The 27,473-nt window shown below is 39.5% G+C and overlaps 1 protein-coding gene and 1 non-coding gene across 2 annotated transcripts in view; one reads left to right on the top strand and one right to left on the bottom strand.

Annotated features, from left to right (window-relative positions):
- The window catches only part of LOC101418054 (fer-1-like protein 4), a 101,141-nt gene that overhangs the window by 6,989 nt on the left and 66,679 nt on the right, over positions 1 to 27,473 (top strand). Inside the window, exons 5-6 of the mRNA XM_071211821.1 lie at positions 147 to 234; positions 307 to 423. Coding sequence (XP_071067922.1) covers positions 147 to 234; positions 307 to 423 — 205 coding nt within the window. The remainder of the gene's footprint in view (positions 1 to 146; positions 235 to 306; positions 424 to 27,473) is intronic.
- LOC131275904 (U6 spliceosomal RNA) lies at positions 18,957 to 19,063 on the bottom strand. The gene has a single exon (XR_009183381.1). It is a non-coding gene; the product is annotated as a U6 spliceosomal RNA (small nuclear RNA).

The following is a 27,473-nucleotide window of genomic DNA, read 5'->3' as shown; positions in this document are numbered from 1 at the left end:
GAGTGGGAGAACGTACCTTCTGAGAATAAGACGGAGAGGGGTTGTGAGGGAGGCTGGGCATGGAAGTCCTGCCCTGAGGGAAGCGGCCCCTAAGGGTTAGTGTTCTTCTGACTCTCACCTGCTCTGCCCACCTCTGCTCCCCGTAGACAGTTTTGCCGTGGTGCCGAGCGCAGGACGATGACCCGGCCCAATGCCCTGGATCGCTGCCGAGGGAAGCTGCTGGTGCATAGCCTGGTATGGTCCAGGGGAAGGGATCAGGGGACCGGGCTGCGGCCCTCCACTCAGGCTCTGTTCCTACCCTTCCAGAACTTGTTGGCAAAGCAGGGACTGAGGCTTCTGCGGGGCCTGCGACGGGGCAACGTGCAGGAGAAGGCAGCATTGGCCAAGAAGGTCCTGGCAAAACTGCGCTTCCTGTCCCAGGAGGTAATGCACCCTTACCCCTTCCCCCAAAGCTTTTGAACCCTTCCAGAGACCTCTGTTCAGGGTTAGCCTAATATTTGTACTATGGAGTGATACCAGGGCCATGGGAACCACTGTTTGGGCACAGAACCACGGTTTGGAGCAGCTAAGGGTGAGGCTAAGAGTGCCAGGGCCTGGCAGTGGATCCAGGGAGCAGGCAGGATGTCTTTGGATGAAGATTGGGCATGACCTCCCTGGTCTGACGCCCTGAAGCTCTGAAACTCTGAGCATGACATGTGAAGGCTGAGGCGAATTCTCATCTTGGGAGAACCTCCTCTGCTGAGCATCAGCACATGTTATCTTGTGTGAACCTCCCAACAACCCTGGGAAGAGGTTACCCCATTAGACAGGTGGAGAAATTGAGGCTTAGAGAGGGAAAGTGACTGGCCCACCATGTCACAGCTGGTACATGACAGAGCTGGAATGCAAAGCTTTGCTTGACTCTGAAGCTCAGTTCTTCCCAAAGGCACAGAATGTTCTCACCACTGGGGATAGTGTGTCCTCACGGTCAAAATTGAGGATTTGGATATTGGCTGTGGGCCTTGAAGGATAAGTGTCATGGAGGTATGGGTGGCTGGAAGACAGTGTTGGAAGGAGCGACAGGATAGAGACCTTATATTTAATTTTAGTGCAGATTTGCTTTATTGGAATGAAAACCTACCTTTGTCAACTGTTTAAAAATATTTTATGACTTAAGTATGCATCCCCAAATATTTTGCATCATCAGTGCAAGTATCAATATACTGAAAAAGGAAAATAACATGCTAGTAGTGTTATTATGGGAATAATTTTGACCTTTCGGAACCCTTGAGTTCTGAGAGCTGAGAGCTGCTATTCTAGGGTCATATGCACGAGAGTCAAATTGTTAGGGAATAGGCACAGCTTCAACTTTGCTAAATAATACCAAATTGTTTTCCAAATATTTATCAATACTTCACCTTGTCAGACGTTAAAATTTTACCAATCTGGTGGGTGTGCAATAGGATCTCATTGTGGTTTTTATTCTTTTTTTTTTTTTTTAAAGAGCTAGCTTTCTTTTTATTTTATTTTATTTATTTCTCTTCCCCCTTCCCTCTCTCCCCTCCAGTTGTCTGCTCTCTGTGTTCATTCACTGTGTGTCCTTCTGTGACCACGTCTATCCTTATCAGTGGCACTGGGAATCTGTGTTTCTTTTTGTTGCATCATCTTGTGTCAGTTCTCCGTGTGTGCGGTGCCATTCTTGGGCAGGCTGCACTTTCTTTCGTGCTGGGCGGCTCTCCTTACGGGACGCACTCCTTGCGTGTGGGGCTCCCCTACGTGGGGGACACCCCTGCGTGGCACGGTACTCCTTGCGTGCATCAGCACTGCGCGTGGGCCAGCTCCACATGGGTCAGGGAGGCCCGGGGTTTGAACCGTGGACCTCCCATGTGGTAGGTGGACGCCCTATCCATTAGGCCAAGTCCGCTTCCTCATTGTAGTTTTAATTTACAATTTGGTGATTACTAATGAGTATATTTTCATATGTTTATTGACCATTTGGATTTCTTCTTTTTTTTTTTTTTTTTTTCAGTTTTTAAAAAGCAATTTTATTGGGATGTATTCATTTGCCATACTGTCCATCTAAAGTGTACATTCAGTGGGTTTTGATATAATCACAAGAGTTGTGCATTCATCATCACAGTCAATATAGGAGCATTTTCATTACTTCAAAAATAAAAACCTCCCACTCCTTAGCAGTTATCTCTCAATCCCTCCATCCCTTGCCATACATTTCTGCTACTCTAATTCCATCTCTATAAATTTATATTTACAATTTATATAAATGGAGTCAATATGCAGTATTTGTGTCTGGTTCTGTCACTTAGGATAATTCTTTTTTTTTTTACAATTGATAAAAAATTATTAATATATTACCTTTTACTACAGTCCATAGTTTCCTTTAGCTATCTTTTAGCTTAGATACCACCCTTTTATTTTTTTATTTTATTTTTTTTAAATATTTATTTATTATTATTATTTTTTAATTACATTAAAAAATATATATATGAGGTCCCATTCAACCCCACCGCCCCCGCCCCCCACTCCCCCCACAGCAACACTCTCTCCCATCATCGTGATACATCCATTGCACCCGGTAAGTTCATCTCTGAGCATCACTGCACCCCATAGTCAATGGTCCACATCATAGCCCAGACTCTCTCACGTTCCATCCAGTGGGCCCTGGGGGGATCTACAGTGTCCCGTAATTGTCCGTGAAGCACTATCCAGGACAACTCCACGTCCCGAAAACGCCTCCACATCTCATCTCTTCCTCCCGTTCCCCACACCCAGCAGCCCCCATGGCTACCGTTCCCACACCCATTTCACATTTCCTCTGTGGACATTGGATTGGTTGTGTCCATTGCACACCTATGTCAAGTGAGGGCTTAGATTCCACATGGGTACTGGATGCACTCTTCCCGCTTCTAGTTGTAGACACTCTAGGCTCCATGTTGTGGTGGTTGACCTTCTTCAACTCCATGTTAGCTGAGTGGAGTAAGTCCAATAAGTCAAAGTGTAGGAGCTGAAGTCTGTTGAGGCTCTGGGCCTGGGTGTCATATTATCAGTCCAGAGATTCAAATCCCCTACATATATCTTAAACTCAGCACCAACTACAGTTCCAATAAAGTAGCATGCAAGTCTTGTGAAAAGAGATCCCCTCTGAGTCCATTTCCATCACGCAGAAACACCAGCTCCAAAGAAGGGCCATCTGTCATGGCAGTGAACCCCTTCTGCCATGACCATAGAACCCGTGGGTCTCTTTATCCCTCAAAAGAACCAATACCTGGGGTTGTATCTACCTTATCTGTCTCTTAGACTCTGTTCAGTTGTACATAGGGGTATTCCTTCTGACAACCTCCAGACTCTTTTTTAGAGACTCACAGCCTTATAATCTCATTTCTCCTTTCCATTTCCCCCTTACATTAGGTCAAACCGCTTCCCGAAGTCATGTTATTATATGTAGACAGGTATATTCTGCTGTTCCACATTGAATCTTTAATTCAAGGTCATTTTCTAGTTGCTTCTTCAGCTGGTATGTGGTAGTGATCCCTCGGTGCCAGGGGGGCTCATCCCCGGGTGTCGTGTCCCACGCTGGGGGGAATGCATCACATCTACACGCTGAGTTTGGCTGTGAGAGTGGCCACATTTGAGTAACATGAAGGCTGTCAGGAGGAAACCCCCAGGCACAATGCTACTCTAGGCCTTGTTCTTATTGCAGGTGCATAGGCTCAAAAGTGTAGCCATTAGTATCAAGAGCCCACTGTTGGGCCCTCCTTCCTTCCTGGTTCTTGCCGTTGCACCTGGAGGATTGCCGCTGCTCTTCCAGGGCCCACAACAGTGACCCCCCGGCCAGGAGTCCAGTACCCCCCCAGCTGTTGTTTTTAATTGTTTCCACTATGAGTATATATAGACATTACCATATACCCTGGGCATATGCCCTGTATAACTCCCTGTCAACCATATATATCCTGTCAATAACATCCCATATCAGTATTCCTCCGCTGCCATTGTTGAACCACTCTGTGATCCAAAACTTCCCGTAAAGTGAATCCCAACATAATGTCAGCTTCAGAAGAGTCTTAGATCACCAAAATTCATATATACAATATACAGTATTTCCCCAGATCCACCATAAAACCTTTTCCCTTCCACAGCAATAATCTTTTAACTTATTCATATCATATTTCCTGAAACTGATGTACAGATTCCGAAACTATAGTTTTCAAACAAGGTAACATTTGTGCTTACTATGTGGTCCATACTTTAGGTTGTACAGTTTTCTAAATTTTTTAGTTATCCTATGTTTTGTCTTATGGTTTTCATTATTAGTCTGTCGTCCCCTATATGTTTTTGGTGTAATATTAGCTGTTTTATATTCATCCTCGTGTACTCTCACATAACTCCTCTTTTGCCCCCTTATTTACCTTTGTTCTATCCATTGCTCGTCCATTTTCCCCTCCCCTTAGGGCCCACAACGCCTGCCAATCTAATGCCCTGGGAGCCGTCCTTTCTCACGAGAGATACAGTTCTCTCTATTCGACGGCATTAGTCTTCCCCAGGATATGGGTCCACCCCACCCAATGGTAGAACCCACCTTGGCAAAATGAGCCTTCAGCTATTCCCTCCGGAGTCCGTCCTGCATCAGACCATACCCCCTGAGCGTCCTAACCAGATGACCCTCCTAATTATACTTTGATACGTTTTACTCAACATTTAGTTCTCAACGAACTTCTGGCACTCTCCCATGTTTGTATGTTGCCCCTCCCTCCCACCTATTTCTTGGACCATATTACCCCTCTTCCCATCCCCAGCCCCCCTCAGACCCAGAAAACCCCACCCGAAGGTATCCCCTTGCCCCCATTTTGTCCCTTCTTTGTGCTCGTACTTACCCCCAGCTCATCACAGATTCCACCCCTACAGACATTAACTCACATCCTTCCTCCACCCCCCGATTTCCAGTAAGCCACTTTTCCAGACTCTAACTCTCTGAGGCAGTTAACTTATTTCATATCATTGAGGTCATATAGTATTTGTCCTTCAATGCCTGGGTTGCTTCACTTAACATAAGATTCTCAAGGTTCATCCATGTTATCACGTGCGATTGTAGTGTATTGGTTCTTACAGCTGAGTAGTATTCCATTGTGTGTATATACCACATTTTATTGATCCACTCATCTGTTGATGGACTTTTGGATTGATTCCAACTTTTGGCGATGGTGAACAATGCTGCTATGAACATTGGTGTACATATATCGGTTTGTGTCCTTGTTTTCAGATCTGATGGGTATATACCCAGCAGTGGTATTGCTGGGTCATATGGCAAATCTATGGATAATTTTTTGAGAAACTGCCAAACTGTCCTCCAGAATGGTTGGATCCTTCTGCATTCCCACCAGCAATGGATGAGTGTTCCCCTTTCTTCACATCCTCTCCAACATTTGTATTCTACTGTTTTTTTCATAGCTGCCAATCTTATGGGAGTAAGATGGTATCTCATTGTAGTTTTGATTTGCATTTCCCTGATAGCTAAAGATTTGGAGCATTTTTTCATGTGCTTTTTAGCCATTTGTATTTCTTCTTTGGAGAAGTGTCTGTTTAAATCTTTTTCCCATTTTTTAAATGGGTTGTTTATCTTTTTGTTTTCGAGATATACGAGTTCTTTATATATGCAAGTTATAAGTCTCTTATCAGATATATGGTTGCCAAATATTTTCTCCCATTGTGTGGGTTCCCTTTTTACTTTCTTGACAAACTCCTTTGAGGTGCAGAAGGCTTTAATTTTGAGGTAGTCCCATTTATCTATTTGTTCTTTTGCTGCTCGTGCTTTTGGTGTGATATTCATGAAGCCATTTCCTATTACAAGGTCCTGTAGATGTTTCCCTACACTGCTTTCTAAGGTCTTTATGGTCTTGGCTCTTATATTTAGGTCTTTGATCCATCTAGAGTTGATCTTTGTATAAGGTGTGAGATGGTAATCCTCTTTCATTCTTCTACATATGGCTATCCAGTTCTCCAGGCACCATTTGTTGAATAGGCCATTCTCTCCCAGTTGAGAGGGTTTGGTGGCTTTATCGAATATTATATGGCTATATACATGAGGTTCTATATCTGAACTTTCAATTCGATTTCATTGGTCTGTGTGTCTCTCCTTATGCCAGTACCATGCTGTTTTCACTACTGTAGCTTTGTAGTATGTTTTGAAGTCAGGAAGTGTGATTCCTCCTATTTCGTTTTTCTTTTTCAATATGTCTTTGGCTATTCAGGGCCTCTTTTTATTCCAAATAAATTTCATAGTTAGTTTTTCTAGTTCCTTAAAGAAGGCTGTGTTGATTTTTATTGGGATTGCATTGAATGTGTAGATCAGTTTTGGTAGGATAGACATCTTAATAATATTCAGTCTTCCTATCCATGAACAGGGAATATTCTTCCATTTATTTAGGTCTTCTTTGATTTCCTTGAACAATCTTGTATAGTTCTCGATGTATAAGTTTTTTACCTCTTTAGTTAAATTTATTCCTAAGTATTTGATTTTTTTATTTACTATTGTGAATGGTATTTGTTTCTTGATTTCCTCCTGATCTTGCTCATTATTGGTGTATAGAAATGCTACTGATTTTTGCGCATTGATCTTATAACCTGTGACTTTGCTAAACTCATTTATGAGTTCTAGGAGCTTTGTTGAAGATCTCTCAGGGTTTTCTATATATAGGATCATGTCATCTGCAAATAATGAAATTTTGACTTCTTCCCTTCCAATTTGAATGCCTTTTATATCTGGTTCTTGTCTCAGTGCTCGAGCCAGTACTTCCAAGACAATGTTAAATAGGAGCGGAGACAATGGGCATCCTTGTCTTGTTCCTGATTTTAGAGGGAAGGATTTCAGGACTTCGCCATTGTAAACAATGTTGGCTTTAGGTTTTTCATATATACTCTTTATCATGTTCAAAAAGTTTCCTTGTATTCCGATCTTTTGGAGTGTTTTTATCAGGAAGGGGTGCTGTATTTTGTCAAATGCCTTTTCTGCATCTATAGATATAATCATGTGGTTTTTTTCTCTCAATCTGTTTATATGGTGTATTACATTGATTGATTTTCTTATGTTGAACCATCCTTGCATACCTGGAATAAATCCCACTTGGTCATGGTGTATAATTCGTTTAATCTGTTGTTGAATACGATTAGCAAGTATTTTGTTAAGTATTTTTGCGTCTAGGTTCATTAGAGAAATTGGTCTGTAATTTTCCTTTCTTGTGGTGTCTTTGTTTGGCTTTGGTACTAGGGTAATGTTGGCATCATAGAAGGAATTAGGCAGTGTTCCTTCTGTTTCGATTTTTTGGAATAGTTTCAACAGGATTGGTGTTAGTTCTTTCCGGAATGTTTTGTAGAATTCACCTGTGAAGCCGTCTGGCCCTGGGCTCTTCTTAGTTGGGAGATTTTTAATGACTGATTCTATCTCTTTGCTTGTGATTGGTTTGTTAAGATCATCAATTTCTTCTTTCGTCAGTATGGGCTGCTTATGTATTTCTAGGAATTTGTCCATTTCCTCTAAATTGTCATTTTTGTTGGAATATAGTTTTTCAAAGTATCCTCTTATGATAGTCTTTATTTCTGTGGGGTCAGTGGTAATATCACCTTTCTCATTTCTTATTTTGTGTATTTGCATCTTTTCTCTTTTTTTCTTTGTTAGTCTCGCTAAAGGTTTGTCAATTTTGTTGATCTTCTCAAAAAACCAGCTCTTGGTCTTGTTTATTTTTTCAAGTGCTTTCTTATTTTCTATTTCATTTAGTTCTGCTCTTATCTTTGTTATTTCCTTCCTTCTTCTTCCTGTTGGGTTACTTTGTTGTTGTTTTTCTAATTCCTTCAAATGTGCAGTTAATTCTTCAATTTCTGCTCTTTCTTCTTTTTTGATATATGAATTTATGGCTATAAATTTCCCTCTCAGTACCGCTTTTGCTGCATCCCATAAATTTTGGTATGTTGTGTTATCATTATCATTTGTTTCAAGGTAGTCATTGATTTCTTTTGAGATTTCCTCTTTGACCCACTGTTTTTCTAAGAGTGTGCTGTTTAATTTCCAAATTGTCGTGTGAAGTCTGGGTCTCTGTCCCTTGCAAATTTCCAGCTTGACTCCACTGTGGTCAGAGATATTGTTTTGTATGATTTCGATCTTTCTGAATTCATTAAGCCTTTCTTTGTGGCCTAGCATATGGTCAATCTTGGAGAATGTTCCATGTGCGCTTGAGAAAAATGTATATCCTGCTGTGTTTGGGTGTAATGATCTATATATGTCTATTAGATCCAGCTCTTCTAATATACTGTTCAAATGTTTTGTTTCTTTAGTGATTCTCTTTTGAGATGTTCTGTCCAGAGTTGATAGTGGTGTATTAAAATCCCCCACTATAATTGTAGATGCATCTATTCTTTCACTTAGTTTTTCCAGCGTTTGCCTCACATATTTAGAGGCGCCCTTGTTAGGAGCATAAATATTTATGATTGTTCGATCTTCTTGACAAATTGTCCCTTTCACTAAAATATAGTATCCTTCTTTGTCTCTCACAATTGTTTCGCATTTAAAGTCTATTTTGTCTGATATTAATATAGCTACTCCTGCCTTTTTTTGGTTGTTGTTTGCTTGTATGATTGTTTTCCAGCCATTCACTTTCAACCTCCATGAGTCTCTGGGTCTAAGATGTGTCTCTTGTAGGCAGCATATAGATGGGTCGTATTTCCTTATCCAGTGTCCCAGTCTGAATCTTTTGATAGGTGAGTTTAATTCGTTGACATTCAGTGTTATTACATTTAGAGAGTTATTTATGGTAGCCATATTTTGGTTGGATTTGTGTTTGTTATATTTTGTTTGTATTATTTTATTTTCCCCTTCTATTTTTGTCTTTCTTGTTGCTTTTACACTCTCCTCCATCTCTGACTGTCCTGTTTTTTCCTTTCTTCCTGCAGAATTCCCTTAAGAATTTCTTGAAGGGGAGGTTTCTTGTTGATATACTCTTTCAGTTTCTGTTTATCTGTGAATATTTTGAACTCTCCATCATTTTTGAATGCTAGTTTAGCTGGATAGAGTATTCTTGGTTGGAGATTTTTTTCCTTTAGTACCTTGACTATATCATACCACTGCCTTCTTGCCTCCATCGTTTCAGATGAGAAATCAGCACTTAATCTTATGGAGTTTCCCTTGTATGTGATGGTTTTCTTTTCTCTTGCTGCTTTTAGAATTTTTTCTTTGTCTTGAGCATTGGATAATTTGACAAGTATATGTCTTGGGGTGGGCCTGTTGGGGTTTATGACCAGTGGAGTGCGCTGTGCTTCTTGGATATGTACATCTGTCTCTTTCAGTAGATTTGGGAAGTTTTCATTCATTATTTCCTGCAACACTCCTTCTGACCCCTTTCCCTTCTCTTCTCCTTCTGGAATGCCTATAATACGTATGTTTGAGCGTTTTGCGTTATCATTCAGGTCCCTAAGTCCTATCTGGATTTTTTCTACCTTTTTATTGACCACTTCTACTATCTGTTTGATTTCCAATGCACTGTCTTCCACATCACTAATTCTCTGCTCTGCCTCTTCTAGTCTGCTGATATTTGCTGCAAGTGTATTTTTGATTTCTTGAATTGTGGTGTTCATTTCCATCATATCTGTTATTTTTTTGCGCATGTCTGCAATTTCCCCTCCAAGTGTTGTCTTCACGCTGTTAACCTCTTTCATTACTTCATCAAATTTGTCGGTGATAAATGTTCTGAGATCTTTCATTGCTTGTGCGAAGTCCTGCCCCCCTTCCTGATTTTCAGTTTGTTGATTGGATTCAGCCATGTTTTCCTGATTACTGGTTTGGTTTGTAGATTTTTGTTGCTGTCTTGTCAACATTTTTTCTTGATGGGTTTAATCAGTTCCTTAGCTTCTTTGTCTAGTCTTGGAGATTAATTAGCTGTTGTTTTTGCGTAAGTGTTATATCTTCTCTTTGTCACTTTGTTCTTCTTATTCCAATTTCTTATTGCTAGTTAAGCTCACTTTAAAGGAAAGTATTAGTGCTGGGGAAAGTCAATTGTGTAAGGAAGGAAAAAGTGTGAAGTAGTATTGGTGATATATGTTTACAAAGCAACAATATGAGTTCTGGGAGGATGGAGGTTAGATCATGTATATTGTGTAGAGTTATAGTAGTAGGAAAGTACCTATAATGAGGTAGACGACTGAATATGGGAGGAATGTGGTACGTACTAAGAGGCTATTGTTTTTGTGAGAGAGGGAAAGAGAAAAGAAATGTAATAGTTTCAGGGACGAATACCAGATGGAAAACTAAACAAAGGTATTAGAAATTAAGAGTTAGACACTTTGTGGATCAAAGAAAGGGAGATGGAATATAGGAGAGATAGCAGATGGTGGAGGATATCAAGTTGTAGGGGAAAGGGGATAGTGTAGATAGGCTAAATCTATTCACAGAGAAATGAGGCAGTGGAGGGTGAGGAAACCCAGCAAATGTGAGGTATTTCCTGTAGGACCTATTGTATTGTTAAGGTAAAATAGTATAAGAAGAATATTGGGGACAAGGAAGAGAGGATTGAAAAAAAAAAAAAGAACAACAAGAACAACAATAACAAAAAAAAATAAAAAATAAAAAAATAAATAAAAAATAAAAAAAAACAAAGAACAGAAACCCCACCGCCAGGCTCGGCTGGGCTCGGCTGGGCTTGTCTCCTTCGCCCGCCGCCCGCCGCGGCACAGCGCGGCTCGGCTCTCCCGCCCGCCACCCGCCGCGGTGCTAGCTGCCTCGGCTCCGCCTACCCAAGGAGGGAGTCCTCCACACGTAGCTGGGATCTCTGTGTATATTTCACAGATGGATCCTCTCTGTTACCTTCCCTCCAAATCGATGTCCAGACACCTCCGGACCAGGAAATATCCCGAAACAGCCGGTCCCAAAGAGTCTCCGACGCCTCCCAGCCGATTCCCCCCAGGAGCTAGTAACCGGGAAGTTCACTCAGCCGCCATCTTGCCTCCCCGATCTGGATTTCTTCTTCTGTGATGTACCTGTTTAAGTCTTTTACCCATTTTTTTATTGGGTTGGCTGTTTTTATGTAGTTCTTCTTGCATTCTGGGTGCTAGTCCTTTGCTGGTAATATATGTTACAAATATTATTACTCAGTTTGTGGCATGGTTCTTACCCTCTTTTGATGTATTTTGATGAGTAGAAGTTTTTGTTGAAGTAGTCAAATTGGCCAACATTTTACTTTATAGTAACATTTTTTATGTCTTATGAAATCCTCTACTTCAAGATCAAGATATTCTCAAATTTTATTCTCTAAAAGTTTTTATTTATTTATATATTTCTCCCCTCCTTGTTGTTTTTGCACTTGCTGTCTGCTCTCTGTTTGTTGTATGCTCATTGTTTTTTTTTTTAGAAGGCACTGGGAACCAAACCAGGGATGTCCCTTGTGAGAGGGAGGTGCTCAATGTCTTGAGCCACCTCTGCTCCTGCTTGTTGTGTCACTCATTGTATTTCCTCATGGTTATTCTTCATTGCATCATCTCATTGTGTCAGCTTGCCATCTTGCTCGACTTCTTTAGGAGGCACCAGGAACGAAACTCAGGACCTCCCATGTGGTAGGCAGGTACCCAACTGCTTAAAACACATCCACTTCCCCTCTAAAAGTTTTATTGTTTTGCTTTTCATGCTTATGCCTTTAATCCACCTGGAATTGATTTTTTAAATATAGTGTCCAACTTTTTTTTTCATGTGACTACCCAGTTGTCACAATCCATGTGTTGAAGACTTTCTCTGCTGCTTTGTAGACACCTCTGTCATATAAATGTCTGTATTTCCTTAGGTCTATTTCTGGGTTCTTTATTTTGTTTAAATTGGTCCATTTATCTATCCAGACTTGTGCCAATATCACAGAATATTGATATTTATTAGAGCAAGTCTTCCCATTTATTTTTCCATTTTAATAAAATTTTATTGAAGTGTATCATTCATATATGAACATACATAAACAATAAGTGTATAGTAAAAGTTATGAATTTACAAAAAAAACTTGTGTAACATCATACAGGGCTCCTATACATCACTCCACCACAAATACCTTGCACCATTGTGACACATTTGTTAAAAATTATAAAAGGGCTTCATCAAAGTATTATTTCTAACTGTAGTCCATATTGTACATTTGATATATTTTCCCCCCAGCCCACCTTACTATTTTTTTGTTGTTGTTGTTCATAAACCCCATACAATTTATCTGAAGTGCACAATCAATGGCATTTGGTATAATCAAGAGTTATATATTCATCACTTCAATCAATATTAAAGCATTTTTATTACCTCAAAAAAGAAAAAAACACAAAAAGCAAACCACTATTATATCCATATGTTAGCACTACTAATTACAAATCTATGATGTGCTTTCCCTATTTCTATTGATTTCTAAAGATTTACAAGCAACTTTTCACCAATTCTGCACAGATTAAACCTCAGCTTTCCATTCTCTAACCACATTCTATTACCTGATACTTATATTCTAGCTATTAACTCCATGAATTTGCTCATTATATTTAGTTCCTAATAGTGAAATCATATAATATTTGTCCCATTGTGACTGACTTGCTTCACTCAACATAATGTCCTTCAGGTTCATTCATGTTGTCATATGCTTTATGACTTCATTTCTTCTTGAAGCTGCATAATATTCCATTGTGTGAGTACACCACAGTTTTTTTATCCGTTCCTCAGTTGATGGACACCTGGGTTGTTTCCATCTTTTGGCAATCGTGAATAATGCTGCTATGAACATCAGTGTGCAGATGTCTGTTCATGTCACTGCTCTCAGATCTGCTGGATATGTATCCAGTAGTGGTACTGCCGGGTCACAGGCAAATCTATATCTAACTCCCGTAGGTACTGTCCAACAGATTTCCATAGTGGCTATACCATTCTACTGTTCCCACCAATAGTGAATAAATGTTCCTATCTCTCTACACTTATAATTTTCTTTTTTTTAAATAATGGTGTGAACTGATATCTCATTGTATCTTTGATTTGCATTTCCCTAATAGGCAGTGATGTTGAATATCTTTTCATGTTTTTTTTTGCCATTTGTATTTTTTTGGACAAATGTCTATTCAAGTCTTTTGTCCTTTTTTTTGAGATACCGGGGCTGGGGATTGAAACCAAGACTTCTTATGTGGTAAGCTGACGCTCAACCACTGAGCCACATGTTTCCCTTGAATTGGTTGTTTCATTTGTTTGCTTGTTGTTTGCTTTTTGTCCGCAGGAGGCATTGGGAATTGAACCTGGGAACTCCCATTTGGGAAGCAGGTACTCAGTCGCTTGAACCTTATCCACTCCCCTTTTGCGCATTTTTTAATTGGGTCATTTGTCTTTTTATTGTTGTGTTGAAGGATCTTTTTATATATTATGGCTATTTAACCCTTGTTGGATGTGTGATTTTTTTTTTTTTTTAAAGATTTATTTATTTATTTAATTTCCCCCCCCTCCCCTGGTTGTCTGTTCTTGGTGTCTATTTGCTGCGTCTTGTTTCTTTGTCCGCTTCTGTTGTCGTCAGCGGCACGGGAAGTGTGGGCAGCGTCATTCCTGGGCAGGCTGCTTCTTTCTTTTCACGCTGGGCGGCTTTCCTCACGGGCGCACTCCTTGCGTGTGGGGCTCCCCCACGCGGGGGACACCCTTGCGTGGCACGGCACTCCTTGCGCGCATCAGCACTGTGCATGGGCCAGCTGCACACAGGTCAAAGAGGCCCGGGGTTTGAACCGCGGACCTCCCATATGGTAGACGGACGCCCTAACCACTGGGCCAAAGTCCGTTTCCTGGATGTGTGATTTTCAAATATTTTCTTCCATTGAGTAGGCTGCCTTTTTACCCTCTTCACAAAGTCCTTTGAGGTACAGACGTATTTAATTTTGAGGAGGTCCCATTTATCTATTTTTTTTCCTGTTTGTGTGAGTGTAAGGTTTAAGAGGCTGCCACTACTACGAGGTCTTGTAGATGTTTCCCTACATTATCTTCTAGGAGTTATACAGTCCTGGCTTTTTTTCTTTAGGTCTTTGAGCTGTTCTGAGTTGATTCTTCTATAGTGAGTGACATAGGGGTCTTCTTTCATTCTTTTGCTTATGAATATCCAGTTCTCCCAACACCATTTGTTGAAGAGACTGTTCTGTCCCAGAAAAGTGGACTTGGTAGGCTTATCAAAAATTAGTTGAGGGGAGAGTGGATGTGGCTCAAGCAATTGGGCACCTGCCTTTCACATGGGAGGCCCCAGGTTTGGTTTCTGGTGCCTCCTAAAGAAGATGAGCATACGCAATGAGTGGACACAATAAGCAGAAAGCTGAGGGAGCCATCTTGGTGGGGGGGGGAAGCATCTATTTAAAAAATCAGTTGAGGAAAGGGGATGTGGCTCAGATGACTGAGCTCCCGCCTACCACATGGGAGGTCCAGGTTTGGTTTCTGTTGCCTCTGGGAGAAGACAAGCAAGATAATGAGCTAAAATGATGGGCTGGCATGGTGAGGTGATGCAACAAAATGATGTAACCAAGAGACAGTGAGGAAACACAATGAGAGATATAACAAGAAAAAGCAGGGAGCAGAGGTGGCTCAGGCAATTAGGCAGCTCCCTCCCACATTGGCTCTCCTGAGTTCGGTTCCCAGTGCCTCCTAGAAAGAGAAGACCAGCACACAATGAATGGACACAGCAAATGCAACAACAAGGGGGTGGGGAGAAATAAATAAATAACATAAATCTTTTAAAAAAATCAGTTGAGGAGAGTGGGTGTTAACTCAGAGACCGAGTGCCTGCTTCCCATGTACGAGGTCCTGGCTTCAATCCCTGGTGCCTCCTAAACAAAAAATCAGTTGACCATAGAGATGAGGGTTTATTTCTGAACTCTCAATTCTATTCCATTGTTCAATGTGTCTATCTTTGTGCCAATATCATGCTTTTTTTTTTAAGATTTATTTATTTATCTCTCCTTCCCCCTCCCCCGTTGTCTGCTCTCTGTGTTCATTTCACTGTGTGTTCTTCTGTGACTGCTTCTATCCTTATCAGTGGCACCAGGAATCTGTGTTTCTTTTTGTTGCATCATCTTGCTGTGTCAGCTCTCTGTGTGTGCGGTGCCATTCTTGGGAAGGCTGTACCTTCTGTCATGCTGGGCGGCTCTCCTTACAGGGTGCACTCCTTGCGCGTGGGGCTCCCCTACGTGGGGGACACCTCTGCGTGGCACGGCACTCCTTGTGCGCATCAGCACTGCGCATGGGCCAGCTCCACACAGGTCAAGGAGGCCTGGGGTTTGAACCATGGACCTCCCATGTGGTAGACGGACGCCCTAACCACTGGGCCAAGTCCGCTTCCCTACTGCAGCTTTAAAATGGGATTTTCCCAGCCAACCAAGACTCTTTTCCTTCCCCCGACTCTCTCAGGTGGTGTCTAGCCTTCCCCTGGTGTCCTAAGCCCTAGAACAGTTTTATTTATTTATTTTAAAGATTTATTTATTTATTTCTTTTACTCCCTTACCCCCACCCCGGTTGTCTGTTCTCTGTGTCTATTTGCTGTGTCTTCTTTGTATGCTTCTGTTGTTGTACGCAGCATGGGAATCTGTGTTTCTTTTTGTTGCATCATCTTCTTGTGTCAGCTCTCCGTGTGTGTGGCACCATTCCTGGGCAGGCTGCACTTTCTTTTGCACTGGGCAGCTCTCCTTATGGGGCGCACTCCTTGCGCGTGGGGCTCCCCTATGCGGGGGACACCCCTGCGTGGCAGGGCACTCCTTGCGCACATCAGCACTGCGCATGGGCCAGCTCCACACAGGTCAAGGAGGCCCGGGGTTTGAACCGTGGACCTCCCATGTGGTAGACGGACGCCCTAACCGCTGGGCCAAGTCCACCGCCTAGAACAGTTTTAAAGGTAGTTTCTTCTTGTCCTCTAGCTATTTTTCTTGTGGAGAAGTGAGCCCTCTGCCTCTCTAATTCTCCATCTTCCAAGAAGTCCCCATTTAGTTTTCCATTCTTGTTTGTTTGAACCTAAATATAAATTTTATATTCAGCTTTTCATGTTCCACAAAAATATTGTAGGGATATTAATTAGAATTATATTGAATCTATAGATTAATTTAGGGTTGATGTCTATAAATATTGAGTCATAATTCATGAACATGGTTTAAAATTGCATTGACTCTATAGATTAATTTATAAATATAAAACATTTTGTTTATACATTCATCAGTTGATAGACATTTAAGTAGTTCCCACTTTTTGCTGTTATGAATAATGCTGCTGTGATCATTCATGTACAAGTTTTTAGGTAGACATATGTTTCATTCTTCTTGGGTATATATTTATAAGTAGAAGTGTTGGGTCAAATAGTACTCCATGTTTAGCATTTTGAGGAACTGCCAAATGGTTTTTCCATAGCAGTTCTACCATATTACATTCCCACTAGCATGTGTGAGGATTCCAGTTTTTATACATCCTTGCCATCACTTGTCATTGTATCTTTCTTATTACAGCCATCCTAATGTGGTAGCTCATCATGGTTTTGATTTACATTTTTCTGTTAACTAGTTATATTAAGAATCTTTTCATAGTGGCCATTTGTATATCTTCTTTGGAGAAACGTCTATTCAATTCCCTTGCCCATTTTTAAATTCAGTTACATGTCATGCTGTAGAATTGTAAGAGTTCTTTATATATTTTGGAGACTAGAGACCTATCAGATACATGATTTTAAAATAATTTCTTCCATTCTGTGTGTTGCCTTCACTTTCTTGAATGCAAAAATATATATATATATATTTTAAGATTTATTTTTATTTATTTAATTCCCCTCCCCTCCCCCGGTTGTCTGTTTTCTGTGTCTTTTTGCTGCATCTTGTTTCTTTGTCCGCTTCTGTTGTCGTCAGTGGCACAGGAAGTGTGGGCGGCGCCATTCCTCGGCAGGCTGCTCCCTCCTTCGCCCTTGGCGGCTCTCCTTATGGGTGCACTCCTTGCGCATGGGGCTCCCCTACGCGGGGGACACCCCTGTGTGGCACGGCACTCCTTGCGCGCATCAGTACTGCGCATGGGCCAGCTACACACGGGTCAAGGAGGCCCGGGGCTTGAACCACGGACCTCCCATGTGGTAGATGGACGTCCTAACCACTGGGCCAAAGTCCGTTTCCCGCAAAAATATTTTTAATGTTGATGTTCAGTTTATCTATTTTTTTCCTTTGATTGCTCATGCTTTTGGTGCTACATCTAAGAAACCTTTGCCTCATTCAAGGCCATGAAGATTTACAATTGTGTTTTCTTAATTTTTATTAGAAAAGTTGTAAGTTTACAGAAAAATCATACAGAAAAAAGAGTTCCCATAGATCAGTCCCCATCATGAACAGTTTTCCCTGTTATTAGCACTTTGCATTAGTGTGGTACTTTTGTTACAATTGATGAAAGAATATTATTATAATTGTAGTATTAATTATAGTCCATAGTTTACATTAGGGTTCACTGTGTTGTACAATCCTATCTTGCTGTTTTTTAAAATGTTATTAAAGTAACAGATAAAATCTAAAATTTTGCCTTTTAACACATTTAGATATATAATTCAGGGGTTTTGATTACATTCACAGTATTGTGCTATCATTACCATTATCCATTACCAAAACTTTTCTATTACCCAAACAGAATTCTGTACCAATAAAACATTAACTCCCATTTACTACCCCCATCCCAATGCCTTGTAATCTATGTTCTAATTTTTGACACAATGAATTTGTTTATTTTAGTTATTTCATATCGGTGAACTCATACAATATTTGTCCTTTTCTGTTTGGCTTATTTCACTCAACATGATGCCATCAAGGTTCACACATATTGTCATAAATAGCAGAGCTTCATTCCTTTTTATGGTTGAATAATATTTCTTTTTTTTTTTTTAAGTTTTTTCTTTTTTGAGATTTATTTATTTATTTACCTCCCCTTTCCCTCCTTCCCCTGTTGTCTGCTCTCTGTGTCCATTCACTGTGTGTTCTTCTGTGTCTGCTTACATTCTTGTCAGGCAACACTGGGAATCTGTGTCTCTTTTTTGTAGTGTCATCTTGCTGCCTCAGCTCTCCGTGGGTGCGGCGCCACTCCTGGGCAGGCTGCGCTTCTTTCATGCAGGGTGGTTTTCCTTGCTGGGCGCACTCCTTGTGTGCATCAGCACTGCGCGTGGGCCAGCTCACCACATAGGTCAGAAGCCCTGGGTTTGAACCCTGGACTCCCATGTGGTAGGTAGATGCTCATAAGTTGAGCCAAATCTGCTTCCCATCCATTCAGTCATGATTAATGTAGGTTTGTAATAAGTTTTGAAATCAGGAAATCTGGTTCTCCAATTTTGTTTTTTCTTTCAAGGTTGTTTTGAATATTCTGGGTCTCTTATTTCCATTGGAAATTTTTTAAAATAAAATTTTATTGAAGTATATCATACTTATGTGAACATACTTAGATAATAAGTGTATAGTAAAAGTTGTGAACTTACAAAACAAAATGCATATCATCATACAGGATTCCCATACATCATCCCACCACCAACACATTGCATTGTTGTGAAACATTTGTTACAAACTATGAAAGAGCATGGTCAGAATATTGCTACTGACTATAGCCCAGATCTTACATTTGGCATATTTTCCCCCTAACCTACCTATTCTGAACACCCTGTATTGGTATTACGTATTTGTTATAGTTCATGAGAGAATGTTCTCATATTTGTTCTGTTAACCACAGTCCTTCTTCTACCACAGGATTCCATGTGCTGTACAGTCCCATGCTTTGTACAATCCAATGTGTACACTCAGTGGCTCTCATTTCCATCACAAAGCTGTGCTCTTATCACCTCATCAATTTTAGAATGTTTTCGTTACTCCAGAAGGAAAACTCCCATAACCCTTTATACCCCCCTGTTGTTATGTCTTAGAATTGAAATGTCTTCTTTGTCATTGCTGCAAAAATATTAAAAAATATGGAATGCTTCACGAATTTGCATGTCATCTTTGTGCAGGGGCCATGCTAATCCTCTCTGTATCATTTCAGTTTTAGTATATGTGCTGCTGAAGTGAGCACTCCATAGGAATTTTAGGATCAGCCTTCAATTTCGATAAAGAAGCCGGTTGGGATTTTGACAGATCTTTAATTTCTTTTAACAATGTTTTCTAGTTTTCAGTGCCTGGCACTTCTTTCATTAAAATTTTTCCTAAATATTTTATTTTTATTGATACTATTGTAAAGGAATTGCTTTCTTAATTTTATTTTCTGATTGTTCATTTTAGTTTATAGAAATATACTTGATTTTGTATTCTGCAACATTACTGAACTTGTTTATTGACTTTTTTTAAAGATTTATTTTATTTTTCCCCTCCCCCACCCCCAGATTCCTTAGGTTTTTCCAAATACAATATCATCTGCAAATAGAGACTGTTTTACTCTTCCTTTCTAAAATGGATGCCTTTTATTTCTTTTCTTGCCTAAGTACCCTGGCTGGCTAGAACCTCTATTACAATGTTGAATAGAAATTGCAAGAGTGGATATCCTTTGTTCCAGATCTTAGGGGGAAATCTTTCAGTCTTTCACCATTAAGAATGATGTTAGAAATAAATAAAATAAATCTTAAAAAAAATGATGTTAGATGTGGGCCTTTTGTAGATGCTCTTTATCAGGTGGAGGAAGTTCCCTTCTATTTCTAGCTTGTGGAGTGTGTTAATCACAGAAAGGTGTTGAATGTTGTCAAATCCTTTTCCTGAGTCTATCGAGATGATCATGTAGTTTTTGTCCTTCATTAGTATGTATGGTGTCTTATATTGATTAATTTTTTTCATATGTTGAACTGTGCTTGCATTCCTGGGATATATCCCAGTTGTTCATGGTGTGTAATTATTTTAATATGCTTATGGATTCAGTTTGCTAGTGTTTTGTTGAGAACTTTTGCATTATATTTATGAGGGATATTGGTCTGTAATTTTCTTGTCATGATTTTCTCTGATTTAAGTATCAGGGTAATACTGGACTCATAGAATGAGTTAGGAAGTATTCTCTGCTCTTCTATTTTTGGAAGAGTTTGAGAAGATTGGCATTAATTCTTCAAATGTTTGATAGAATTCAGTTGTAAAGCCATCTGTTCTTTGTTTTTTTCTTCTTTGTTGGAGGTTTTTTTATTACTAACTTATTATTTTCTTGTGTTATATATGTATTTGATTTTTATATTTGTTCTTGAGTAAGTCTCAGTAGTTTGTGTCTTTCTAGGAATTTGTCCATTTCATCTAGGTTATCTAATGTGTTATCATACAATTGCTCATACTATTCCTTATAATAATATTTTTTGTTTCTGTAAGGTTGCTTGTAATATCCCTTCTTCATTCCTGATTTAGTTATTTGAACCATCTTTCTCTTTTCCTTAGTCATTCTAGCTAAAGGTGTGTCAATTTTGCTTATCTTTCAAAGAACTAACTTTTGGTTTCATTTATTTTCTGTTTTTCAACTTTTTATTTTAGTAATTTACACTCCAATATTTATTATTTACTTCTTACTGCTTGTATTGGGTTTTGTTTGCTCTACTTTTTATAGTTTCTTAAGTGGAAGGTTAGGTTTTCAATTTGAGATCTTCCTTCTTTTTATGTATAGTTGTTTACATCTATAAAATGTCTTCTGAGCACTGGTTTTACTGCATCCCATAAATTTTGTTTAGTTGTGTTTTCATTTCATTCATCTAAAAGTATTTTCTCATTTCCCTTATGATTTGTACTTTGACCCATTGGTTATTTAGGAGTGTATGGTTTATTTTCCACATATTTGTTGGTTTTCCAGTTTTCCTTCTGGTATTACCTTCTGATTTCATCCCATTATGGTCAGAGGATGTACACTGTATTATTTCTATTTTAATTTACTGAAACTTGTTTTGTGGCCTACCAGATAGTCTGTTCTGGAGAATGTGTTATGTGTATCTGGGAAGAAAGTATATTCTGTTGTTGTTAAGTGGAGTGTTCCAAAGATGTCTATTAGGTCTAGTTTGTTTTTAGAATTGCTTAAGTCTTCTTTATACTTGTTGATGTTCTGTCTAGTTATTCTATCCATTATTGAAAGCGAAGTATTAAAGTCTTCAACTATTATTGTTGATTTGTCTATTTCTCCTTTCCATTTTGCTCAGTTTTGCTTCATGTATTCTGGGTCTCTGTTGTTAAATGTTTATAATTGTTATATCTTCTTTTTTTTTTTTTTAAAGATTTATTTATTTATTTAATTCCCCCCCTCCCCCGGTTGTCTGTTCTCTGTGTCCATTTGCTGCGTCTTGTTTCTTTGTCCGCTTCTGTTGTCGTCAGCGGCACGGGAAGTGTGGGCGGCGCCATTCCTGGGCAGGCTGCACTTTCTTTCGCGCTGGGCAGCTCTCCTTACGGGTGCACTCCTTATGCGTGGGGCTCCCCTACGCGGGGGACACCCCTGTGTAGCACGGCACTCCTTGCGCGCATCAGCACTGCACATGGGCCAGCTCCACACGGGTCAAGGAGGCCCGGGGTTTGAACCACAGACCTCCCATGTGGTAGACGGACGCCCTAACCACTGGGCCAAAGTCCGTTTCCCTAAAAGGAGTTTTAATCCATTTACATTTAATGTATTTACTGATAGAGTAGGATTTACACCTGCTATTTTGCTATTTTCTGTATGTCTTTTGTCTTTTTCATTATCCTATTTCTCCATTACTACCTTATTTTGTGTTAAATGGATATTTTATAGAGTGTCACTTTAGTGTCTTTTTTATTGTACTACATTTTAAAATTATTTTCTTCATGGTTTAATAGGGAACTACAATTAATATCTTTTTTTTTAAAAGATTTATTTATTTATTTTTATTTATTTAATTCCCCTCCCCTCCCCCGGTTGTCTGTTTTCTGTGTCTTTTTGCTGCGTCTTGTTTCTTTGTCCACTTCTGTTGTCGTCAGCGGCTCGGGAAGTGTGGGCGGCGCCATTCCTGGGCAGGCTGCTCCCTCCTTCGCGCTGGGCGGCTCTCCTCATGGGTGCACTCCTTGCGCGTGGGGCTCCCCTACGCGGGGGGACACCCCTGTGTGGCACGGCACTCCTTGCGCGCATCAGCACTGCGCATGGGCCAGCTCCACTCGGGTCAAGGAGGCCCGGGGCTTGAACCACCGGCCTTCCATGTGGTAGACGGACGCCCTAACCACTGGGCCAAAGTCCGTTTCCCTAATATCTTAATTTATTAACAATCTAGTTCAAATTAATACCAACTTTATTCCAAAAACATACAAAAACTTTGCTCCTTTATAATGCCATTCTCCCTCCCTTCCTTTGTGCTTCCATTGTCATACAAATTACATCTTTTTTCTAAAAAAAAGACCAATTTTATTGGTACATAAAGCATGCAATTCACCCAAAGTGTAAAATCAATGGTATTTGGTTTAATTACATACCTGTGCATTCATCCATTCATCCCTTCAATCATTATTAAAAAATTTTCATTATTTAAATAATAATAATAATAAACAGACAAATAAACAAGGAAATTCTTCACCTTTCAATCGCTCTCTGTTTACCCTGCTGTACATAACCACTACTTTTGGCTATTCTTGTACAGTTATTTATTTATTAAGCAGTTTTATTGAGATATATTGACATACCATATGATATATCCAAAGTGTATAATCAATGACTTTTAGTATAATCACAATGTTGTGCATTCATAACCACAAAAATTTTAGAACCATTTCATTACTCCAAAAAGAAAAACTCCACACCACATAGCATGCCTTCCCCAGCCTTACCTAACCACTAATCTAATTTCATCTTTATAAATTGATTTATATTTACATTTTATATAAATGGAATCATATAACATGTTACATAATTTATTTAGTTTCATAGTAGAACAATTATACAGTATTTGTCCTTTTGTGACAGCTTGCTGCACTCAACATAATGTCCTGCAGGTTCATCCATGTTGTCAAATGCTTTATGACTTCATTTCTTCTTAAAGCTGCATAATATTCCATCATGCTAATACACCACAGTTTGTTTATCCATTCATTCATTGATGGACACCTAGGTTGTTTCCACCTTTTGGCAATCGTGAATAATGCTGCAGTGAACATTGTTGTGCAGATATGTCTGTTCGTGTCAGTGCTCTTAGTTCTTCTGGATATATACCCAGTAGTGGTATTGCCAGGTCAAGTGGCAAATTTATATTTAACTTCTTTAGGAACTGCCAAACAGTCTTCCACAGTGGCTGTACCATTCTCATTCCCACCAACAGTAAATAGTGTTCCTATCTCTCCACATCCTCACCAACACTTGTAGTTTTCTGTCTTTTTAATAGTGGCCCTTCTGATAGGTATGAAATGATATCTTGTAGGTTTGATTTGCATTTTCCTAATCATTAGTGATGTTGAACATTTTTTTTTTTTTGCCATTTGTATTTCTTCTTTGGGCAAATGTTTATTCAAGTCTATTGACCATTTTTTAATTGGGTTATTTGTCTTTTTACTGTTGAGTTGTAACATTTCTTTATATATCCTGAATATTAAACTCTTATCAGAATTGTAATTTCCAAATATTTTCTCCCATTGAGTTGGCTGCCTTTTCACCCTCTTCACAAAGTCCTATAAGGTGCAAAAGCATTTAATTTTGAGGAGTTCTCATTTATCTACTTTTTCTTTTGTTGTTCTTGCTTTGGGTCTAGGAGCCGGGAAACCACCACCTACTAAAAGGTCTTTAAGATGCTTTCCAACATTTTCTTCTAGTAGTTTTCTGGTCCTGGCTTTTATATTTAGGTCTTTTTTTTTTTTTTTTAAGATTTATTTATTTTCTCACAACCCCTTCCCCCCCCCCCCCGCCCCCCTCGCCCCATTGTCTGTTTTCCATGTCCATTAGCTGTGTGTTCTTCTGTGTCTGCTTGTATTCTCATCAGGTGGCACTGGGAATCTGTGTCTCTCTTTGTTGCATTATCTTGCTACATCAGCTCTCTGTGTGTGTGGCACCACTCCTGGGCAGGGGTGTCTCTCCTTGCATAGGGGCCACTCCTTTTGCAGGGGGCACCCTTACAAGGGGGTATCCCTGTGTGGGCTGGTACTTCTTGTGCACAGCAGCGCTGCTCATGGGCCAGCTCACCACACAAGCCAGGAGGCCCTGTGTATTGAACCCTTGGACCTCCTATATGGTAGGCAGATGCTCTATCTGTCGAGCCACATCTGCTTCCCTACATTTAGGTCTTTGATCCAGTTTGAGTTGATTCTTGTATAGGGAGTGAAGTAGGGGTCCTCTTTCATTCTTTTGGTTATAAATATCCAGTTCTCCCAGCACCATTTGTTGAAGAGACTGTTTATCCCAGTAACATGGGCTTGGTAAAAAACCAGTTGGCCATAGAGGTGAGGGTATATTTCTGGACTCTCAATTTTTTTTTCTTGTTTAATTGCTCTAGCTAGAACTTCTAGTACAATGTTGAATAACAATGGTGACAGTGGGCATCCTTGTCTAGTTCCCAGGCTTAGAGGAAAAGTTTTCAACATTTTTCCATTTATTATGGTGTTAGCTGTGAGTTTTTCTTATATGCCTTTTATCATATTGAGGAATTTTCCTTCTATTCCTATCTTTATAAGTGTTTTTTATCAAGGATTTTGTCCAATGCCTTTTCTACATTGATTGAGATGATCATGTGATTTTTTCCCTTCAATTTGTTAATGTGCTGTAATACATTGATTGATTTTCTTATGTTGAACCAGTCTTGCATACCATGAATAAATTCACTTGGTCATGATGTATAAATCTTTTGATATGCTGTTGGATTCAGTTTGCAAGGATTTTGTTGGGAAATTTTGCATCTATGTTCATTAGAAAGATTGGTCTGTAATTTTCTTTTATTATAGTGTCTTTATCTGGCTTTGGTATTAGGGTGATGATGACGTCATAAAATGTATTGAGTAATTTTCCCTCCTCTTCAATTTTTGGAAGAGTTTAAACAAGATTGGTGTTGAATCTTTTCAAAATGCTTGTTAGAATTCACCTGTGAAGCCATCTGGTCCTGGACTTTCCTTTGTTGGGAGATTATTGATGACAGATTCAATCTCTGTATTCATTTTTTTGATATGAAATGCAAATTTTATTTATTAATATATGTGCCTTTTACAAACAAAATTTGGTAAAATAGCAAAACTTTCTGAAAGAAATGTTTCTAAGCTCACGGAAATAACAAACTTACCAGTAATGTTTTTACACTTTGTCCACTTAAAACTTTTTTTCTGTTTTATGTAAAAATTATTTATCCTACTTTTTTCTTTACTAAGTTTGGGTAAAAACCTGGTGAGTATTTTCTGCTGTTGATAATCAGTCTCTTTAAATGTGATTGGTTTTTTAAGTTCTTATATTTTCTGTAGCGTCAGTGTAAGTTGTTGGTGCATTTCTAGGAATTGTCCATTTTATCTAAGTTGTCTAGTTTGTTGGCATACAGTTTCTCATAATATCCTCTTATGATTCTTTTTATTTCTCTGGGGCCAGTCATAACTTCCCCCTTTCATTTGTGATTGTATTTATTTACAACATTTCTCTTTTTTTCTTTGTTAGTCTAGCTAGTGGTTTATCAATTTCATTGATCTCAAAGGTCCAGCTTTTGGTTTTTTAAATTTTCTCTATTTTTTTTTTTTTTGTTCTCAATTTCATTTTTTTCTGCTCTAATCTTTTTTTTTTTTTTTTTTAAGATTTATTTATTTATTTATTTCTCTCCCCTTTCCCCCCCACCCCGGTTTTTTGTTCTCTGTGTCCATTTGCTGTGTCTTCTTTGTCCGCTTCTGTTGTTGTCAGCAGCACGGGAATCTGTGTTTCTTTTTGTTGCGTCATCTTGTTGTGTCAGCTCTCCATGTGTGCAGCACCATTCCTGGGCAGGCTGCATTTTCTTTCGCGCTGGGTGGCTCTCCTTACGGGGCACACTCCTTGCGTGTGGGGCTCCCCTATGCGGGGAACACCCCTGAGTGGCAGGGCACTCCTTGTGTGCATCAGCACTGCGCATGGGCCAGCTCCACACAGGTCAAGGAGGCCCAGGGTTTTTACCGCAGACCTCCCATGTGATAGACGGATGCCGTAACCACTGGGCCAAGTCTGCCGCCTGCTCTAAACTTTATTATTTCTTTCTTCTGCTTGCTTTGGGATAAGTTCACTGTTCTTTTTCTTGTTTCTCTAGTTGTTCAGTTAGATCTTTGATTTTAGCTTTCTTCTTTTTTAATATAGGTGTTTAAGACTCTAATTTTCCCTCTCAAACGTGCCTTCACTGCATCCCATAAGTTTTGATAAGTTGTGTTCTCATTTTCCTTTGTCTCAATATATTTACTGATGTCACTTGCAACTTCTTTAGGAGTGTGTTGTTTAGCCTCCACACATTTGCAAATTTGCCTCTTTCCCATCTATTATTGATTTCCAGTCTCATTCCATTATGATCTGAGAAGGTTCTCTGTATAATTTCAATCTTTTTATATTTATTGAGAGCTGCATTGTGACCTAGCATGTGGTCTATCCTGGAGAAGGATCCATGGGCACTCGAGAAGAATGTATAATCCACTGAGTTTGGGTGCAATGATCTGTATATGTCTGTTAGGTCTAACTCATTTATCATATTGTTCAAGTTCTCTGTTTCCTTGTTGATCTTCTGTTTAGTTGTTCTACCTAATGATGTGAATGGGATAATGAAGTCTCCAACAATTATTGTAGAGATGTGTATTTCTCCTTTCAGTTTATCCTGAGTTTGCCTGTGTATTTTGTGGCACTCTGATTAGCTGCACAGATATTTATGACTGTTGTGTCTTCCTGGTGGATTATCTCTTTTATTAATATATAACGGCCTTGTGTATCTCTTATAACTTTTTTGCATTTAAAGTGTATTTGTCAGATATTAATACAGCTCCCTATGCTCTTTTTTGGTTACTATTTGTGTGGAGTATCTTTTTCCAGTTTCACTCTGTATTAGTCAGCCAAAGGGGTGTTGATGCAAAATACCAGAAATCTGTTGGGCATTATAAAGGGTATTTATTTGGGGTAGGAGCTTACAGATACCAGGCCATAAAGCATAAGTTACTTCCCTCACCATAGTCTATTTGGAGCAAGATGGCTGCCGATGTCTGTGAGGGTTCAGGCTTCCTGGGTTCTTATGTTCCTGGGGCTTACTTTTCTCTGGGTTCAAGATTCCTTTCTTCCTGGTGCTGGCTTCTCTTTCCTCTGTGGGCTTACTTCCTGGGGCTCCAGCTTAAGTCTTCAGCATCAAACTCTAATATAAAAACTCCAATATCAGAAACCCTCGCATCAAAAGTTCCAACTCTGTCCTTTACCATGCCTTCTATCTGTGAGTCTCCACCCACCAAGGGGTGGGAACTGGGTGGGGACTCCACACCCTAATGATAACTCAATCATGCGCAGGTACAGATCAGATTACAAACATAATCCAATATTTCTTTTTGGAATTCATCAATTATATCAAACTGCCACACACTCT

The sequence above is a fragment of the Dasypus novemcinctus genome, chromosome 24 (genome assembly GCF_030445035.2).
Source record: "Dasypus novemcinctus isolate mDasNov1 chromosome 24, mDasNov1.1.hap2, whole genome shotgun sequence".
NCBI lineage: Eukaryota > Metazoa > Chordata > Mammalia > Cingulata > Dasypodidae > Dasypus > Dasypus novemcinctus.
The sequence above is the reverse complement of the archived record's forward strand: the minus strand, read 5'-3'. Positions and strand labels throughout refer to the sequence as shown.